This window comes from Antedon mediterranea, chromosome 1, assembly GCF_964355755.1.
Source record: "Antedon mediterranea chromosome 1, ecAntMedi1.1, whole genome shotgun sequence".
Lineage (NCBI taxonomy): Eukaryota > Metazoa > Echinodermata > Crinoidea > Comatulida > Antedonidae > Antedon > Antedon mediterranea.
In genome coordinates this window covers 38206527-38229662 of record NC_092670.1, presented here as the reverse complement: position 1 = coordinate 38229662, position 23136 = coordinate 38206527, and the positions used below count along the sequence as shown (strand labels likewise).

Genomic DNA, 23136 nt, shown 5'->3' with positions numbered 1-23136 from the left:
AAATTCATCTGCTTTCACAATATTATTTTGTTCCAAACTTTTATCTTATTCCACATTTTCATCTTCTAATTTCACATTTTCATCATTAACTTTAAACATCATATTCAACTATTCATCCGCTTCCACCTTTTCTTCCCATTCCACGTTTCCATCCCATTTCACACTTTCACATCATTCCACACTTTCTTCCTATTCCACACTTTCATCCCATTCCACACTTTCATCCCATTCCACACTTTCATCAGGTTCCACATTTTCATCCCATTCCCACTTTCATCAGGTTCCACATTTTCATCACATTCTACACTTTCATCCCATTCCACATTTTCATCCAATTTCACACTTTCATTCCAGTACACACTTTCATCCAATTTCACACTTTCATCCTATTCCACACTTTCCTATTCCACATTTCTTCTCATCCCATACGTACAATTTAATCATTATCCATTAATTCAATTTCGCATTTTGTTTAATTCCATTTCCATTCCATAGATATGTCACTTTCTGTTGATGTGCGTACTAATACATTATTCTGGACTGATTCTGCTTCCCAAACAATCGAGAAAGCTGATTTAAACGGTGAAAATCGAGAGGTTCTTATTGAAGGTGTAATCCAACCGTTGTCCATTGCAGTAAACTCAGATGAAAAGTACGTTTGAAGCCACACTATCAAACTGACGTTGATGTCATAACCATATTTGGGCACATTACACTTTTTTGTCAAACTAGTTTGTAAACAGAGCTTAACATAAGACAAGTATGGATGATTTATAATAATTTTTCTAACTAATCTTTTCTAGGGGACACTTTAATGGGTTCCGTCCTACTTTGAGTCTACGAAATCCACAAATAAATCTTCAGAAACTGATATTCATTCAGAAGCGGGGGGCCAATTGATGAAAATAAATTTGATCAGGGAAGAGTGTACTTTCACTATATATTATGTGTTTTATAGTCTAATAGTTTGGTCGACAGGAGGAACTGCCCCGTCTATTCAACAGGCCGCCTTTAATGGTAGTAACGTGATAACCTTGCTAGGAAATGGATTAATACAACCGATATCAGTATTCATAGCACCTAAACGTAAGTAATACCCGGACTTTAATTTCTAATCTATTATTCTATATATCAAAACAAAATTCGACAGAAGCGTGACAAAGTGGGCCAGAATGAATTCACGAGAATTGGCCTTGGATTTCATTGTTGCTCGGACGTAAACACTTGTAAAACTCTTTGTGGTTTGCACCATTTCATTTTGTAGTATGAATAGAATAATTAAAGCGAAAAATTTGGTTTAATAAAGTGTACTTGTTTGGGTACCTAAATGTCCATCTGACACGTGAAAGTCAGAAATCAATACAGCTCTTTATTAGTAATATATTATTACATTCGCGTGGCGTCTTTTATAAAGTATACAGAAATGATCATTTTCTGTACTCCACTAAGTATATGTGCACATACAGTAAGAAAATATTATGTCCATATATAAGCACGTTTCGTCTGTAGAATTGGTTAGGTTCATCTTATTGCCATGATACAGAATCACATGTGATACTATGTAACACTGTATTATAAAATTTGCCTATGATTTTGTACCGTCATTACAGTACTAAGAATCGGCAAAAATAACGAACCGTTAATACAATCGTTGTATTCGCATGCGTACGTAAAATAATAGAGAGCCTCAGCCAATTTGACTATGTAAGTGTTAGTGCGAAAGAAAAGAATGGTCCACATTTTTTTGGGGTAAAGATAATTTTATAATTTTTTGTTTTTGATAGCTGATCGAATTTACTGGGGAGACACAGTCGCTCGGATGATATCATATTTGGAACTCTCGGATCGTAGCAGAGTTGACGTCATCACTGATGTACCAGTTGTCAGTTTGCAGATCTATAAACAGAACCTATATTGGACTCAATTAAATGACGATAACATTTTTCGTGCTGACAAACACACCGGAGAAAACATTTTAACATATTTCCTACCGGGGAATTTCATGCCATACTCTCTGTTCCTATCAGTAACTAAAGGAGGTAGGCTATTGCAGTATCATAACAATTATTCATTTCTGAATGTTGTGTGTCCGTAATAGTATTATTTGTTAGTATTCGTGATTATTTCTTACCTATTTTGTTTTTTTACCTACGGTATTCAAATGTAAGAATTTATACCACAACTCATATTCAAATTACAGGAAATAACCAAGAAGAAGAGACGACTATTTCAACTGAAATATTCTCTACAAAAGAACATACTACTAAAACAGAAACCACTAATGCAACAATTGAAACTACACGAGATCCAACAACACAAAATCGTACTGATGAGATCGCTAAAGCAACAACTGAATTATTAACTGAAAAATCAACTGCACAAAATCCTACCACTGATGTCGAGACCACTAAAGCAACAACCGAATTATTAGCTGAAAAATCAACTGCACAAAATCCAACCACTGATGTCGAGACAACTAAGGAAACAACGGAATTATTAGCTGAAAAATCAACTGCACAACATCTCACCACTGATGTCGAGACCACTAAAGCAACAACTGAATTATTAGCTGAAAAATTAACTGCACAAAATCCAACCACTGATGTCGAGACAACTAAAGCAACAACCGAATTATTAGCTGAAAAATCAACTGCACAACATCCAACCACTGATGTCGAGACCACTAAAGCAACAACTGAATTATTAACTGAAAAATCAACAGCACAAAATCCAACCACTGATGCCGAGAAAACTAAGGCAACAACTGAATTATTACCTGAAAAATCATCTGCACAAAATCCAACCACTGATGTCGAGATCACTGAGCCAACAACTGAATTATTAGCTGAAAAATCAACTGCACAAAATCCAACCACTGATGTCGAGACCACTAAAGCAACAACTGAATTATTAGCTGAAAAATCAACTGCACAAAATCCAACCACTGATGTCGAGACCACTAAAGCAACAACCGAATTATTAGCTGAAAAATCAACTGCACAAAATCCAACCACTGATGTCGAGACCACTAAAGAAACAACCGAATTATTAGCGGAAAAATCAACTGCACAACATCCAACCACTGATGTCGAGACCACTAAAGCAACAACTGAATTATTAGCTGAAAAATCAACTGCACAACATCCAACCACTGATGTCGAGACCACTAAAGCAACAACTGAATTATTAGCTGAAAAATCAACTGCACAAAATCCAACTACTGATGACGAGACAACTAAAGCAACAACTGAATTATTAACTGAAAAATCAACAGCACAAAATCCAACCACTGATGCCGAGAAAACTAAGGCAACAGCTGAATTATTACCTGAAAAATCAACTGCACAAAATCCAACCACTGATGTCGAAACCACTAAAGCAACAACTGAATTATTAGCTGAAAAATCAACCTCACAAAATCCAACCACTGATGTCGAGACCACTAAAGCAACTACCGAATTATTAGCTGAAAAATCAACTGCACAAAATCCAACTACTGATGTCGAGACAACTAAAGCAACAACTGAATTATTAGCTGAAAAATCAACTGCACAACATCCAACCACTGATGTCGAGACCACTAAAGCAACAACTGAATTATTAGCTGAAAAATCAACTGCACAAAATCCAACCACTGATGTCGAGACAACTAAAGCAACAACCGAATTATTAGCTGAAAAATCAACTGCACAACATCCAACCACTAATGTCGAGACCACTAAAGCAACAACTGAATTATTAACTGAAAAATCAACAGCACAAAATCCAAATACTGATGCCGAGACAACTAAAGCAACAACTGAATTATTAACTGAAAAATCAACAGCACAAAATCCAACCACTGATGCCGAGAAAACTAAGGCAACAACTGAATTATTACCTAAAAAATCAACTGCACAAAATCCAACCACTGATGTCGAGACCACTAAAGAAACAACTGAATTATTAGCTGAAAAATCATCTGCACAAAATCCAACCACTGATGTCGAGATCACTGAGCCAACAACTGAATTATTAGCTGAAAAATCAACTGCACAAAATCCAACCACTGATGTCGAGACCACTAAAGCAACAACTGAATTATTAGCTGAAAAATCAACAGCACAAAATCCAACCACTGATGTCGAGACCACTAAAGCAACAACCAAATTATTAGCTGAAAAATCAACTGCACAAAATCCAACCACTGATGTCGAGACAACTAAAGCAACAACCGAATTATTAGCTGAAAAATCAACTGCACAACATCCAACCACTAATGTCGAGACCACTAAAGCAACAACTGAATTATTAACTGAAAAATCAACAGCACAAAATCCAAATACTGATGCCGAGACAACTAAAGCAACAACTGAATTATTAACTGAAAAATCAACAGCACAAAATCCAACCACTGATGCCGAGAAAACTAAGGCAACAACTGAATTATTACCTGAAAAATCAACTGCACAAAATCCAACCACTGATGTCGAGACCACTAAAGCAACAACTGAATTATTAGCTGAAAAATCATCTGCACAAAATCCAACCACTGATGTCGAGATCACTGAGCCAACAACTGAATTATTAGCTGAAAAATCAACTGCACAAAATCCAACCACTGATGTCGAGACCACTAAAGCAACAACCGAATTATTACCAGAAAAATCAACTGCACAAAATCCAACCACTGATGTCGAGACCACTAAAGCAACAACCGAATTATTAGCGGAAAAATCAACTGCACAACATCCAACCACTGATGTCGAGACAACTAAGGCAACAACCGAATTATTAGCTGAAAAATCAACTGCACAACATCCAACCACTGATGTCGAGACCACTAAAGCAACAACCGAATTATTAGCTGAAAAATCAACTGCACAAAATCCAACTACTGATGACGAGACAACTAAAGCAACAACTGAATTATTAACTGAAAAATCAACAGCACAAAATCCAACCACTGATGTCGAGACCACTAAAGCAACAACTGAATTATTAGCTGAAAAATCAACTGCACAACATCCAACGAATCATGTCGAGACAACTAAAGCAACAACTGTATTATTAACTGAAAAATCAACAGCACAAAATCCTACCACTGATGTCGAGACAACTAAGGCAACAACCGAATTATTAGCTGAAAAATCAACTGCACAACATCCAACCACTGATGTCGAGACCACTAAAGCAACAACTGAATTATTAGCTGAAAAATCAACTGCACAAAATCCAACTACTGATGACGAGACAACTAAAGCAACAACTGAATTATTAACTGAAAAATCAACAGCACAAAATCCAACCACTGATGCCGAGAAAACTAAGGCAACAACTGAATTATTACCTGAAAAATCAACTGCACAAAATCCAACCACTGATGTCGAAACCACTAAAGCAACAACTGAATTATTAGCTGAAAAATCAACCTCACAAAATCCAACCACTGATGTCGAGACCACTAAAGCAACTACCAAATTATTAGCTGAAAAATCAACTGCACAAAATCCAACTACTGATGTCGAGACCACTAAAGCAACAACTGAATTATTAGCTGAAAAATCAACAGCACAAAATCCAACCACTGATGTCGAGACCACTAAAGCAACAACTGAATTATTAGCTGAAAAATCAACTGCACAAAATCCAACCACTGATGTCGAGACCACTAAAGCAACAACCGAATTATTAGCTGAAAAATCAACTGCACAAAATTCAACTACAGATGTCGAGACCACTAAAGTCACAACTGAATTATTACCTGAAAAATCAACTGCACAAAATCCAACAACTGATGTCGAGACCACTAAAGCAACAACTGAATTATTAGCTGAAAAATCAACTGCACAAAATCCAACCACTGATGTCGAGACAATTAAAGCAACAACTGAATTATTAGCTGAAAAATCAACAGCACAAAATCCCACAACTGATGTCGAGACCACTAAAGCAACAACTGAATTATTAGCTGAAAAATCAACTGCACAAAATCCAACAACTGATGTCGAGACTACACAAGCAACAACTAAATTATTAGCTGAAATATCAACTGCACAAAATCCAACCACTGATGTCGAGACCACTAAAGCAACAACTGAATTATTAGCTGAAAAATCAACTGCACAAAATCCACCTACTGATGTCGATACTACGAACGCAACAACTGAATTATTAACTGAAAAATCAACTACACAAAATCCAACCACTGAGGTAGGGACCACTAAAGCAACAACTGAATTATTAGCTACAAAATCAACTGCACAAAATCCAACTACAGATGTCGAGACCACTAAAGCAACAACTGAAATATTAGCTGAAAAATCAACTGCACAAAATCCAACAACTGATGTCGAGACCACTAAAGCAACAACTGAATTATTAACTGAAATATCAACTGCACAAAATCCCACCACTGAGGTAGGGACCACTAAAGCAACAACTGAATTATTAGCTAAAAAATCAACTGCACAAAATCCAACTACAGATGTCGAGACCACTAAAGCAACAACTGAATTATTAGCTGAAAAATCAACTGCACAAAATCCAACCACTGATGTCGAGACCACTAAAGCAACAACTGAATTATTAGTTGAAATATCAACTGCACAAAATCCAACTACTGATGTCGAGACAACTAAGGCAACAACTGAATTATTAGCTGAAAAATCAACTGCACAAAATCCAACCACTGATGTCGAGACCACTAAAGCAACAACTGAATTATTAGCTGAAAAATCAACTGCACAAAATCCAACAACTGATGTCGAGACCACTAAAGCAACAACTGAATTATTAGCTGAAAAATCAACTGCACAAAATCCCACAACTGATGTCGAGACCACTAAAGCAACAACTGAATTATTAGCTGAAAAATCAACTGCACAAAATCCAACAACTGATGTCGAGACTACACAAGCAACAACTAAATTATTAGCTGAAATATCAACTGCACAATATCCCACCACTGAGGTAGGAACCACTAAAGCAACAACTGAATTATTAGCTAAAAAATCAACTGCACAAAATCCAACTACAGATGTCGAGACCACTAAAGCAACAACTGAATTATTAGCTGAAAAATCAACTGCACAAAATCCAACAACTGATGTCGAGACCACTAAAGCAACAACTGAATTATTAGTTGAAATATCAACTGCACAAAATCCAACTACTGATGTCGAGACAACTAAGGCAACAACTGAATTATTAGCTGAAAAATCAACTGCACAAAATCCAACCACTGATATCGAGACCACTAAAGCAACAACTGAATTATTAGCTGAAAAATCAACTGCACAAAATCCAACAACTGATGTCGAGACCACTAAAGCAACAACTGAATTATTAGCTGAAAAATCAACTGCACAAAATCCAACAACTGATGTCGAGACCACAAAAGCAACAACTGAATTATTAGCTGAAAAATCAACTGCACAAAATCCAACCACTGATGTCGAGACAACTAAGACAACAACTGAATTATTAGTTGAAAAATCAACTGCACAAAATCCAACCACTGATGTTGAGACAACTGAGCCAACAACTGAATTATTAGCTGAAAAATCAACTGCACAAAATCCAACCACTGATGCCGAGACAACTAAGGCAAAAACTGAATTATTAGCTGAAAAATCAACTGCACAAAATCCAACAACTGATGTTGAGACAACTACGAAAGCAACAACTGAATTATTAGCTGAAAAATCAACTGCACAAAATCCAACAACTGATGTCGATACCACAGATGCAACAACAATTGAACGAACGTTCACTGATTTAAACACTGAAGAATCGCCAATAAATGCAACAACAATTGAAGGAACGTTCACTGATTTAAACACTAAGGAATCGCCAATAGATGCAACAATAATTGAAGGAACGTTCACTGATTTAAACACTAAAGAATCGCCAATAGATGCAACAACAACTGAAGGAACGTTCACCGATTTAAACACTGAAGAATTGCCAATAGATGCAACAACAATTGAACGAACGTTCACTGATTTAAACACTGAAGAATCGCCAATAAATGCAACAACAATTGAAGGAACGTTCACTGATTTAAACACTAAAGAATCGCCAATAGATGCAACAACAATTGAAAGAACGTTCACTGATTTAAACACTGAAGAATCGCTAATAGATGCAACAACAATTGATGGAACGTTCACTTATTTAAAGACTGAAGAATTGCCAATAGATGCAACAACAACTGAAGGAACGTTCACTGATTTAAACACTGAAGAATCGCCAATAGATGCAACAACAATTGAAGGAACGTTCACTCATTTAAACACTAAAGAATCGCCAATAGATGCAACAACAACTGAAGGAACGTTCACCAATTTAAACACTGAAGAATTGCCAATAGATGCAACAACAACTGAGAGAACGTTCACTGATTTAAACACTGAAGAATCGCCAATAGATGCAACAACAATTGAAGGAACGTTCACTGATTTAAACACTAAAGAATCGCCAATAGATGCAACAACAATTGAAAGAACGTTCACTGATTCAAACACTGAAGAATCGCTAATAGATGCAACAACAATTGATGGAACGTTCACTTATTTAAAGACTGAAGAATTGCCAATAGATGCAACAACAACTGAAAGAACGTTCACTAATTTAAACACTGAAGAATCGCCAATAGATGCAACAACAATTGAAGGAACGTTCACTGATTTAAACACTAAAGAATCGCCAATAGATGCAACAACAACTGAAGGAACGTTCACCGATTTAAACACTGAAGAATTGCCAATAGATGCAACAACAATTGATGGAACGTTTACTGATTTAAACACTGAAGAATCGCCAGTAGATGCAACAACAATTGATGGAACGTTTACTGATTTAAACACTGAAGAATTGCCAATAGATGCAACAACAATTGAAGGAACTTTCACTGATTTAAACACTAAAGAATCGCCAATAGATGCAACAACAATTGAAAGAACGTTTACTGATTTAAACACTGAAGAATCGCTAATAGATGCAACAACAATTGATGGAACGTTCACTTATTTAAAGACCGAAGAATTGCCAATAGATGCAACAACAACTGAAGGAACGTTCACTGATTTAAACACTAAGGAATCGCCAATAGATGCAACAACAATTGAAGAAACGTTCACTGATATAATCACTGATGAATCGCCAATAGATGGAACAACAATTGAAGGAACGTTCACTGATTTAAAGACTGAAGAATCGCCAATAGATGCAACAACAATTGAAGAAACGTTCACTGATATAATCACTGATGAATCGCCAATAGATGGAACAACAATTGAAGGAACGTTCACTGATTTAAAGACTGAAGAATCGCCAATAGATGCAACAACAACTGAAGGAACGTTCACTGATTTAAACACTGAAGAATTTCCAATATATGTAACAACAATTGATGGAAAATTCACTGGTTTAAACACTGTAGAATCGCCCACAAGTATAACAGAAATTGAAGGAACGTTCACTGATTTTAACACTGAAGAATCGGCAATAGATGCAACAACAATTCGTGGAACATTCACTGATTTAAGCACTGAAGAATCGCTCACAGGGATAACAGAAATTGAGGAAAGGCTTACATTTTCAAAAACCGAAGAACCATTCACAGAGGCAACCAAAAGTGAAGTCGAGTTCACTGAATTATTGAACACTGAAGAACCAGCCACAGAGGCCACCAAAAGTGAAGGAGAGTTCACTGAATTATTGAACACTGAAGAACCAGCCACAGAGGCCACCAAAAGTGAAGGAGAGTTAACTGAATCACTAAATACCGAGGAACCATTTACAGAGGCAACAGAAATTGAAGGAGAGTTCACTGAATTATTAAACACTGAAGAACCATTCGCAGAGGCAACAGAAATTAAAGGAGAGTTCACTGAATTAATAAACACCGAAGAACCATTTACAGAGGCAACAGAAATTAAAGGAGAGTTCACTGAATTAATAAACACCGAAGAACCAGTTACAGAGGCAACAGAAATTGAAGGAGAGTTCACTGAATTAATAAACACCGAAGAACCATTTACAGAGGCAACAGAAATTAAAGGAGAGTTCACTGAATTATTAAACACCGAAGAACCATTTACAGAGGCAACAGAAATTAAAGGAGAGTTCACTGAATTAATAAACACCGAAGAACCATTCACAGAGGCAACAGAAATTGAAGGAGAGTTCACTGAATTAATAAACACCGAAGAACCATTTACAGAGGCAACAGAAATTAAAGGAGAGTTCACTGAATTATTAAACACCGAAGAACCATTCACAGAGGCAACAGAAATTAAAGGAGAGTTCACTGAATTAATAAACACCGAAGAACCAGTTACAGAGGCAACAGAAATTGAAGGAGAGTTCACTGAATTATTAAACACCGAAGAACCAGTTACAGAGGCAACAGAAATTGAAGGAGAGTTCACTGAATTATTAAACACCGAAGAACCAGTTACAGAGGCAACAGAATTTGATGGAGAGTTCACTGAATTAATAAACACCGAAGAACCGTTTACAGATGCAACAGAAATTGAAGGAGAGTTCACTGAATTAATAAACACCGAAGAACCAGTTACAGAGGCAACAGAAATTGAAGGAGAGTTCACTGAATTAATAAACACCGAAGAACCAGTTACAGAGGCAACAGAAATTGAAGGAGAGTTCACTGAATTAATAAACACCGAAGAACCATTCACAGAGGCAACAGAAATTGAAGGAGAGTTCACTGAATTAATAAACACCGAAGAACCAGCCACAGAGGCCACCAAAAGTGAAGGAGAGTTAACTGAATCACTAAACACCGAAGAACCATTCACAGAGGCAACAGAAATTGAAGGAGAGTTCACTGAATTATTAAACACCGAAGAACCAGTTACAGAAGCAACAGAAATTAAAGGAGCGTTCACTGAATTAATAAACACCGAAGAACCATTTACAGAGGCAACAGAAATTGAAGGAGAGTTCACTGAATTAATAAACACCGAAGAACCAGTTACAGAGGCAACAGAAATTGAAGGAGAGTTAACTGAATCACTAAATACCGAGGAACCATTTACAGAGGCAACAGAAATTAAAGGAGAGTTCACTGAATTAATAAACACCGAAGAACCAGTTACAGAGGCAACAGAAATTGAAGGAGAGTTCACTGAATTAATAAACACCGAAGAACCATTTACAGAGGCAACAGAAATTGAAGGAGAGTTCACTGAATTATTAAACACCGAAGAACCAGTTACAGAGGCAACAGAAATTGAAGGAGAGTTCACTGAATTAATAAACACCGAAGAACCATTCCCAGAGCTTACTGCTACAACATCAACTTCTGACCAGCCGTTAACTGAATTATCTATATCTGCAGCATCAACATCTGAAATGTTTACTGAAGTATCAATCACAACAGCCTCATCCACAACAGAGGCAGCAACAACTGACGCGTCAACAACTGAAGCGTCAACAACAGAAGCGTCAACGACAGAAGCAGTGACAACAGAACCATTAACAACTGAAGCGTCAACGACAGAAGCAGCGACGACAGAAGCAGCGACGACAGAAGCACCAAAAACTGAAGTATCGACAACTGAAATATCAACAACATCAGCGGCCACAACTGAAACATCATCGACAGAAGCATCAACGACAGAAGCGTCATCGACAGAAGCGTCAACGACAGAAGCACCAACGACAGAAGCACCAACGACAGAAGCATCAACGATAGAAACATTTACAACTGAAGTATCAACAGATGCATCATCGACAAAGTCATCAACGACAGAAGCACCAACAACTGAAGCACCAACGACAGAAGCACCAACAACTAAATTATCATCAACTGAAATATTAACAACAGCAGCGGCCACAACTGAAGCATCAACAACAGATACATCATCGACAAAGGCACCAACGACAGAAGCATCAACAACTAAATCAACAATAAAAGCTGCAACAACTGAAGTATCAACAACAAAAGCAGCAACAACTGAAGTATTAACGACACTGATATCAACAACACTACCTGCAGGTAGGCCGAATTTGTAATATATTTAACCACTACAAAAACCACAAAAAAATGTAACTTTTTCTAACAGTAGTATTTATTACTAATAATATATATTTTCAGATATCGATCCTCCTGCTGTGTCGTGTCCAAACAATGTATCCACAATTTTAAATGAGGGTGCTGGAATGACAGTTGTAAACTATACAGCAGCCGCTTCTGACAATGTTGGTATTACCTCTGAAAGTTTTGATATACCTTCGGGTTCAATGTTTAGCTTCGGTGAAACCATTGTAACTTTTACAGCTTTTGATGAAGCTGGAAATATGGGAAATTGTTCATTCCCTGTCACAGTAGTTGGTAAGAATAACTTTATCAAATGTCATTTGCTTGTTTTTTACTTATTACACTTTGATTGAAGTTCAATTGTTCGACAGTTGTACCATATAAGTAATATTAAATATAAACTGCTTGCCTCGTTATTATTATTATTATTATATTTATACTTATTATTGAAGTGTCTATTCCTCCTAATAGCAATTTTTCAATAGTTTCATATACAGTATTTGTGTAATGTTGACTTAATAATTATTATTTAAATAACATATCTGCAGTGTGGCTATATTTGTTTCCCTTTCATTAAATCTGTCAACAGTTAATGCATATACTGTATGTCTTTACTGTATAAGTTACTTATTCTATGCATAATTTATTGATATAATACAAAACAAAAATATCTTGTATCAAATTTCCAGTAATGTATATTACAGTGTTATTGTCCTGCTTTTTATTTAAGAAACTGGACTCGCTAAGATAATTTCATTATAAAAAGTCATTATTGAACTTTTCATTTAATATACTGACACTCATGCGATAACGTAATTACGAAAATAATGACAATATTACATTATTGCGGTTTTAATATGTTTCATTTAAGACAACGAGGCTCCTACGGTAACTTGCCCCAGTGATATAACCACCAATTTAACTGATGGCGCCAAAACAGCTGTAATAAACTACACGGCAACTGCAACTGACAACGTAGATATTGCCTCAGAAACCTTTAGTGTTCCTGCTGGTTCCTCGTTTCCCGTTGGGGAAACTGAGGTCACTTTTATGGCATTCGATGTTGCTGGTAACACAAAAGAATGCACATTTACGATCTCAGTGAAAGGTAAGTAGATGGAATATTTGATTAATTTATTTGATTAATTAGTATTAATCATGAATAGGTATACCTCATGTGTAGGTATAAAAATAGTAACTTCGTGGTGTTAATGCGAGTTCCAATCTTTAATTCAATATTTCAATATCTATATCATGACCTCAATGATGGCATTCCTTTCTCTTATTTACCTCTTCTTGTTTTTGTTTTGTATTTACTGTTTCTTATTGTTTATTATTCTTGTATTATTTGTCTTACCATTATTGAATAAATGTTATTGAAATGAAGTGAAATTGATTTTATTAATATGAGGTATCTATCATTCAATTGAATCCATTTTTATATTCTAATTATAGATTTTGAAGATCCCACTATCACGTGTCCTTTATTTCCTGTTGTTGAAACCGATTCCAGGAGCCCAGAAGCCATTGTCGTCTGGGTTGTTCAAGTTGAAGATAACTCTGGTGAAGTGGCGACATCGTCATCTCATTCACCGGGTGACAGCTTCCCTATTGGACGTACAACTGTCGAATATGTTGCTACAGACTCATCGGGAAATGTTGCAGAATGTTCCTTTGATATAAATGTCGAAGGTGAGCACACGCAGATCTTTTTTTAAAGAAATATAAAACATTTAGAATTCATTTGAATGATCCCTAGTGCAATGTCTGCCATATGTAATGAGAAAGGTTGACAAAACGTAACACTCAAAACCTATACAGTACTGGTAAAAGTCAATATGTCCTTTTTCCGAAACAAACCAACAGTATTTTTTTTATTCAGATAAGAAGAAATTACAACATAAACAACGGATTCATATAATCTATTTCCTGGTAAACAGTTAAAATTCATATTTATATAGGCCTATTAATAATTGTTTTCAGATAAAGAAATCCCAAATCTTGTATGCCCTAGTAATGTTGTTAGCGACATTGACAGAAGCGTTACTTGGGAAGTTCCAGAACCTGACGATAACTCTGGAGAAGAAGTTACCTTATCTGCTTCTGCATCACCAGACGATGAATGGGAAGTTGGCACATATTCAGTTACATATACTGCTACTGATATATATGAGAATACTGCAACATGTTCTTTTATGGTTTCTGTTATTGGTAAGTTCTGCTTTTATTTTTATTTTGTTAATTCGATCTTACTTACTTACTTACTCCGGGACATAACCGAACTTTTATGACTAAATTCCTCCATAACTTCTTATCTGTCATTGTGACAGCCAGTTCATTCTCTCTGCATACCAGTATCTCGTACATCAATGTGTGTGAGTGCTGGTCTTCTTTGTTTAACTTATCTTACGTTTCTCTTTTTAAAGAGTCTTCAATTCATTGACTGCCACATACAGTCACCGATTTCTTTACCTATATGATTTTTATTACAGATGCATGTACAGATATAGTATGTTTAAATGATGGTGTCTGCCAGGCCGACAATGGAGTATTTCAATGTATTTGCCAATTATTCTATAGTGGAGAGTTTTGCGAAATTGAACCAGGTGAGAAAAGTTACTGAGAAAATATAATGACACAAGTATATGAAAGCGATTTATTAGATTAAGCTGAAAAACAAGTAGTTTGCTCTCTTTACCAATTTATCATATTTTATGTTTCAGATCCTCCGGTGTTTACAGTTCTTCCAAATTCGGTAACAGCTAATCTGTATGATAGTGTTGAAATGATCTGCGCAGTATTCAACTCAGACAACTGGCAATGGTACAAAGATGGCGTATCTCTTGTTTCGACAAGCAACAGAGAATCAATAACAGTGATGGTTACTATTGACAACCAAGGGTATTACACCTGCAGTGGCTATGGAGCAGGCCCACACAGTGCAACTTTATTTTCCTCAGATGGGGTACCACTTCTTGTTCAAGGTAAGACTGTAGGCTTATTATTTAAATGTTGAATACAATTCTTTATACAAATATATTATCTCATACATCTAATATTATACAATGTGAAATTATGTGCGATGCAGTGATGGCTTCACAACATTTTTCTAAATTCTCAACTGAGATTTCTTTTAGAAAATTTCTTTTTTACTTCTTTTTCAGGTATATCAGTAATCCCTGTATCTATGGCATTTAGTAAAACATTTACTGAGAACCTTAACGATCCATCGTCAACTGCTTTTAAAGATGAATCCTCGAATATAACTACGTTTGTATGTCTTGTCTTTGTATGTTTTGTATACTATTCAGGATCAAATTAATTTCTCCATACTGTGTATATAAAGATATGTCTACATATAACTAGTTTGATAAAAAAAAAGGGTGTGATGTGCCCAAATATGGTAGTGATATGCCCAAATATGGTAGTGATATGCCCAAATATGGTAGTGATATGCCCAAATATGGTAGTGATAGAGTACATCACATTTTTTTGTCACATAAAGTTTGATAGTCAGTTTCGTGAAAAACATATATGCACACCAGTGCTGGGCTAAAACTGAAAAGATAATTTCTTCCAAGCTGAGCAAATTATATATATTTCTTTTGTATTTGTTCAGTTGAATAAAGAGCTGATGTTGGATGGTGGTGAGACTTTCTTGCAAGTTCGTAGTTTTTCAGAAGGTAGTATCATATCGTTGGTTAACTTCTATGTGTTACTGAACGCCAACACGTCGTATAGTGAATTTTCTGAAGCTCTTACCGTAGAACTAATAAGGATTGGCAATAATTCTGATGGATACCTTCTAGCTGATATGATCGTCTTAAGCAGTACAGGTATGTGGTACTTTATACATTCAATTAATTAATACGTTTAATAATTAATAATTTCGAATATATTATATCATTGTCATAATATTATTTATTTATTTATTCTGTCTTTATACTGAATGATACTTTCAGTGCTAAATCATTGATTTCCAAAGTGGTTCAGTAGAGAACGTTAACAATATAATAACAATATTATATTCATAATATCATTATATATAAGTAAAAAACAGAAATGTGGTTTTCACAATTGAAATGAAATTATGAATTATTATGAAACAATATGTACAGTATTAAGTGCATTAATACCGAAAATATAAAAATAATGTTAGAAAAAGACAATAATTACGTGTGTTTTTCCGCTTACTGAATTAACTTGCATATAGATTAACATGCCTCAAAAAGTTTCTTCCTTCTCGATCCCAAGCTTTCAACACGTCTCTACCAGTTGTATGTTAGGCCTACTTTGTCAGACGTTTGAAATTGATTTTACGGTAATCCTTTATGCACTGTTTTTCCGACAGAATCATGCTACGAAGACGTGTATGATGGTTTGTATGCGTTTCCAGAGACACAAGTTGATACTATTGCCAATTCTGAAGAGACTTGTGACGAAAGCAAAGTAAATTGTAAGTACCTTTAACGTATACATTTCTACACCCATCTAATCTATTTTATTTTGGATATTACAAAAAGAAGTATAGACTGTATTTCGTTTATGGATCATGTCATAATTATTGTAATATATTTACTACACCACCCAATTTATTGTACTTTGGAGATTACAAAAAAGAAGTATAGAGTGTATTTCGATTAAGGATCATGTCACAGTTATTATAATATAGTTACTGCAGTAACTATACATTTTTACTGCAGTAATGTATGATTTAATTTGTTTCAATCTAAAAAAACAAACTTGCTAAGCAATTGCAGTAACAAGTTGAGTAAACAAAGCATAGTTACTGCAGTAACTGCAGTAGATGTAATTGTACATGGTCTCTTACGTATCTAAGATTGTCCTGATCGTCATGCGTGCTTATAGAAATTAAATTTTATTTTAAAATAAGATCTTCTACCGATTGCAACACGAGCCTGTGGAGGTGATGGATTTAGTCCGGCTGAGTGGGAAGATCCAGCGCAGACCGACTGTGGGCCAGACGCAACGGCAGAACAATTATTGGACCGTATCGTAATGGTAAAAATCGTATTTTAACAACCATACATTGTAAAGCAATCTTTAAGCAGATTTTACACTAGGCGAATTTTTTAGCACGAATCGAAAGCTTCAGTTTATACGCATGAGTAGAGAGGGCCGGGATTTAGAAGATGGAAAGATGAATACGCATGCGTATATAAGCTGATTCGCCTAGTGGAGAATCGGCTTTATACTTAATCTTCTACCTTAAAAATAAGTTGAGTTTTGTCTGTGAAGGAATTATTAAAGTATTGACACAATTTGATTGGATTTGACAGTCTAAATAAATTCTTGCAAAAATTTGTTAGATGAATGTTACAATGGAGAATGTAGAAGAGGTCAGCAATGACGTAGAGGAGATTACAAGTAATACGGAAGAAATAACAGTCAATGCCTTAGAATCTACTGCAGAAGTTCTAGAAGAGATCTCACAGACAGGTTCCAACTCTACAGAGGTAATTGCTGTACATTCGACAAAATAATCCATACATTTATTACACTAATTATGAAATATCATCATAATCATAATTCCAGATGAAAACCACGCCGTATTTAAAATATTCCATCCTACCATTAAGTAATTATAGTTAATGCAAATTTATTAATTTTTATCGATATTCATGATGAATGCTGATTTATTCATAGTATATCATGAGAAGAATTCAAACAAATAAGATGATATTAATTCTAAATAGGTAACCGACTCGATGGTGACTGTAGTGGATAATTTGTTTGGAGTTGATGAGGACATTTTGATGGAAAGTCAGGTGGAGGATCAAGCTCCTACTATGATTGTCGAGGCTCTTGAACAACAACTTAGTCAGGTTGAGCTTGATGAAGATGGTACATACATGGAAATCACACCGAACGTCGCAGTACAGGCACAGATGATCAACGCTGACCAAATCAGTCAAGTCAACACCACTTACTTGAGCTATATCTCCAAGTCGAATCAGGATGGTGTTGGCAACGTCGAAGTAATTACTGATGATACACAGATACCTGAAACTGCAAACGTGTCGATTGCCCTGCCAACTAGCATTTCTGACGTCATCAAAGAAAACAACATGACAGGTAATAGATCATCAACTGCAATTTTTAAATTAAGATTTAACATCGACATTTACCATTTTCATCTGAAGACTCTAATATATCATTAAACTATGAAGAAAGAAGATTAAAGATAATATGTAAAACCTTTTCTGATAGATTTTCGAGTTGTAGTTGTTGTTTATAATGACAGTCGCTTGTTCCAGTCAAGTCAGTTCATCAATGAAAGCTCTGGTCGGCGACCAAACAGTCAGGTGATTTCTCTGTCAATACCGGATTTGGAACGAGTGGAATTGGAAGATCCGATTGTGATTACTTTTATTCCACTTGAGGTATCCATTTTAAATTCATTCTTTTTAAATATCAGTTAGACCAACTTTTAAAGGAAAAGGTTTTTTTACAAAAAATAGAAATTAGATAGATATTGGCACGTGAAGCATGTTGAATACTAAATACCATATTCATCCATGCTTTGAATTTGTACTTTCTTAAGCTCTGTCTACACTATCAAACTGTATGTGACAAAAAATGTGATGTGCCATATATGGACATGATGATGTCATATAACTACCATATTTATGCATAACACTACAATTATATGAGCACATCACACTTTTTTTTCAAATAAGTTTGATAGTGTAGACAGAGTTTTAGTTAATTACACCAAACATTGCCACTTTTAAAGATAAATTGAGTGTTTTTGATATGGGAAATAATTAAACAAAACACACTTTTCTAATAATTAATAATCATTTTTGTACTTGACTCTTGACCAATGCACATGATGACCAGCAAATGTGTTTGTATGTCAGAAAATTAGTATTCTGGAGGTAAATATCATTTTCTGATTTTAATCTCAGATTTCTGAAACAAACATAAACACAACTTGTGTGTTTTGGGATTTCAACTTGTTTGGAACCGGCGGCTGGTCATCAGAAGGCTGCACTTTTGTAAATGGATCCACTGACGGTAGTGACAGGCAATATTGTGAATGTACCCATCTTACCAACTTCGCTATACTTATGGTGAGGCAACTACAGTTAAACCAGTTTGAAGAGTTAAATTAACTCTTCCCTGGTTAAATTCCTCTTTTTTGGACAAAAAATTGCACAACGTATTATTAAAGCTGATCTAACGCCTTGTTCATTTATCTATGAAAAGAGTATTCTAAAAAAAGTTAACAATATTATGAAAGACCCCACTCATCCGTTACATTACTGTTATAACTTAAATAGATCAGGCATTAGGCTACGACCTCCGAGAGCAAATCTTTGTAGAACTAGAAAATCCTTCGTTGTAAATAGCATTCATATTTTTAATTCTAATGTAAGACGTTAATGCAATTTTTAATAGTTTTACATTTTTAACAGTATTTTTAACTTTTTATCTTGTATTTTTAATCTGTTATCATACTGCACGTTTTTAAATTGTTGCTATTCTGTTGTTTTAATCTACCAAGCAAAGTGAATTTCCATTTTATGGACAAATAAAATTTCTTGAATCTTGAATCTTGAATCTTGAATGGTAGATTTTTTTGGTCCAGAAAGTGTCCCCTTAATAAACAGATTTAAAGAATAAAAAACATCACAATGAATGGTTTTCAATGATAACAAGTCTTTTGAAATCGGTAGTATTTTAGTTATATATCTTTTTTTTCCATAGGATTTCTATAACACTGACATTGTTCTGCCTCCAGCGGCCGATATTGTAACTCTAGTTGGTCTAATTCTATCCATAGTGTCCCTTTGCCTTACAATCATCACGTTTTTAACAAAAAGGTAAATTGCTTATAATTTTTTTTTATTATTTGTCACGGTAACAATATATATACTGTAACACTATTGGTTATACAACTCTATTAATCCTAATCGAGGCATACATAAATTGCAATTCTATAAGCGCGAATTATTGAAATTATCTTTTAGAATTATCGTCTTTTTAAGGCTGCTAACATTTAACGCAAATATAAGTTTGATGCATGTTGAGAAATATTGTTGGTAGAATATTTACTATTGTTTTTAGAAAATTCCGAAGATCAGAACCGAAACAAATCTTATGTCACCTCTGTGTGTCGCTGCTTTCTCTGTACGTTGTCTTTCTTGCTGGAATCGACCAAACTGGTAACAGACGAGGGTGCATCGCAGCTGGTGCCTTGGTGCATTATTTCTTACTCTCTTCCATTTTCTGGATGACAGTTCAGGCCGTTAATATGTACTACTTGTTTGTGAAAGTTTTCGATACTCACGTGTCTCGATTTTTAGTGAAAGCTTCCTTATTTGCATGGGGTAAGTGTTAAGCTCTGTTCACAAAAAAGTGTGATTTGCCCAAATATTGACATTTTGATGTCATATCACTACCATATTTGGGCATATCACTATACTATATTTGGGCACATCACACTTTTTTGTCGAACTAGTTTTATAGTGTAGGCAGATAGTTAGTACGACATTTGGATTCCAACCCAACTTTCAAACAGTGGTATAGCTTTGTTTTTGTCAAAAGACTATTACGAGTTCCTATCTTGGCAAGGAAAGCTCAGTGTTCTGTTGTTATATTGGCTTGTTTTTAGATACTTAACTACTGACTGATACCATAATTTTAATTTATACACCTTTCGTTCATTAGGTCTACCTGTTGCAATCGTCTTAATCTGTGTTTTAATTGATATTGATGGTTACGTCAACGGCGAAGCTCAGTAAGTTTTATTTTGGGAAAATTATCTACTTGAATATTGCTATGAAGTGGCGCACTGAGTGATGTCGTGATGTGCCCATATAATATGGACATGATGAATTCATATCTACCATATTTGGGAATATCGCTACCATTTATTCACGTAAAGTTTGCTAGTGTATATAATTAATAGTATATTGTTAATCATTCTCCGTTTGTTTTCAGTTGTTTCTTAACACTTCAGCGTATGTACTATGGAGTGGCTATACCAGTCGCACTCTGTTTACTGTTTAACATGATCATATTTGTGATGGTTTTACACAGTTTAAGCAAAATGGGAAAAAACAGTAATCAAGCTAGGCCGAAGGGAACCAAACGCAGAGGAATAAAAATGCTTCAGAATGGAGCAAGCATAGTGATGGTGTTGGGTCTGACGTGGCTCGTTGGTTTCTTCGCTATTGGAGAAGCTTCGGTGTTTGTACTATGGTTATTTTGTATTCTCAACTCTTTCCAAGGTTTCCTTATTTTCGTTATGTATTGCGCTAGAAGTTCAGAGGTGCGTTCACACTGGTGGAAAATGTTACGTGCTGTTCCAAAACATACCAAAATGTTTCGATCAATTAAGTCAGGCTCCACAGCCCAATCAACATTTTACTCAAAGTCTTATAATAACCCAAATTCTAAATCCTATTCTTCTTCGTATCCGAGTGAATCTCGAATCAAGCGAAGCGAGAAGAGTGAAGTTGTATTGGGAAAGAATTCGTTATCTTCGAATGACGTCATTCTGATGAGGCGGTGATCAATAAAATCATTTAAAAACATTTTTAATTAGTTAGTATTAATATATTAATCAATCTTTAAGTGCAATATTAAGTGGTAGCATGCTGCTGGTCTCATCCGCACGGGTGGGTTTGCAAGTTTCTTCTCTCAAGTTTATGAATTAATGTGCGATTGTCAGCTGGTTTGACAACCGAGAGTAGATTATTACTATTAGTGTTATTCTTGTATTTTATACGGTAATTTATTATTTATTATTATTTATTTATTATATTAAAAGATCAATCAATCTAATAACCACTGATAACATTTGTAAAGCTAACCAATATAAAATGGAAAAAATATAATAACTAATATATTTTACTAAAATCATACTGTATATGCTTCCCGAATAGCAAAAATATAGAATATTGAAATCATAAATAGCAAAATAACTCACACCATACTGAATACTGAGATGCTTTATTTGTCCATCATCATCATAAAATAACAACAGAAATTCTTCTTGAAGATTGACAATTATTAGTACAATAATAAATAGATATACAATATAATATATTAAGTACACACATAATTGCACAAAAAGTTATGAAACACGGTGTAAAAATGACTAGGTATTAAAATTGAATATAGGATTCAGGAGATTAAAATAGTTTAAAACAGCTTTAAAAGGATTAAAAACAGCTTTAAAAGGATTCAAACCATTAGAATGTTCATAAAACCTTTACAATTTATAAATTGCTAAAATTTCAAATAGGCTAAAAATGTTAAAAACGTTTAAAAATATTAAAAATATAAAAACATTTATAAATCGAAAAAATTTACGTTTTAAAAGTTTCATTGTTTACATAGTCTTGTATTACATAACATTTTATCGATGGTGACGTGAATTAATTATATGAATAGCATTTGCAACAAAGACATATCTCGATCTGTTTGTCTTAGTTATTGGAACATGTATTCTACCATTGCGTTTGATAATAAAGTATTTGCTAAGGGGATGATCAACATCCTTAATTATTTTATGAGCTGCCTTCACTATCCAATCTATTTATATTTCATCTAACTGCACCAACGGATCTTTAACAATATATTCAGCTTTCTTTGTAATGCGATTCAATTTCTTTTTATCTTTTTTATTAATATTTTTTGCATATCAAACAGAAAGACGATAATTACTTTGGATCATGGTGGTATAATTTAACAATTTTAACAGGGAGCTATCAATACTAAGTGATTTCATTTTGCGAAGTATAAACATTCTTTGATTGGCTCTTTTAACTATTCTACACCATGTTAAAAACCACACGCGTACAATCGAATCACCACCTTATATATAAATATAAGCTATATATTTATTTGTATATTTATTATTTGTAGAATAAAAAATGCAATAATATTAAAATCTCGACAATCACTGAGTTATGTTCAATGACACATACACACACGTTCACAGGCTAAGACGACGTTTCAATTAGTTTACATACATTTTAATTTGTGTTTACAAAACATGTATTATTGTGATGTCAAAACTGTATTTATTTGAAGCGTTAATATACCTTATA

At 34.7% G+C, this 23136-nt stretch overlaps 1 protein-coding gene across 1 annotated transcript; it reads left to right on the top strand.

Moving 5' to 3' along the window:
- Window positions 1-11361: 11361 nt before the first annotated feature.
- Window positions 11362-21781, top strand: LOC140060170 (uncharacterized). The gene is made up of 19 exons (XM_072106306.1): window positions 11362-12007; window positions 12107-12343; window positions 12921-13157; window positions 13505-13741; window positions 14033-14260; window positions 14542-14655; window positions 14773-15033; window positions 15214-15323; window positions 15669-15885; window positions 16401-16505; window positions 16944-17071; window positions 17380-17526; window positions 17767-18145; window positions 18281-18453; window positions 18982-19146; window positions 19784-19899; window positions 20144-20406; window positions 20747-20816; window positions 21020-21781. The coding sequence occupies exons 1-19, from the start codon at window positions 11362-11364 to the stop codon at window positions 21591-21593; spliced, it is 4407 nt and encodes a 1468-aa protein (XP_071962407.1). The 3' UTR covers window positions 21594-21781.
- Window positions 21782-23136: the final 1355 nt, after the last annotated feature.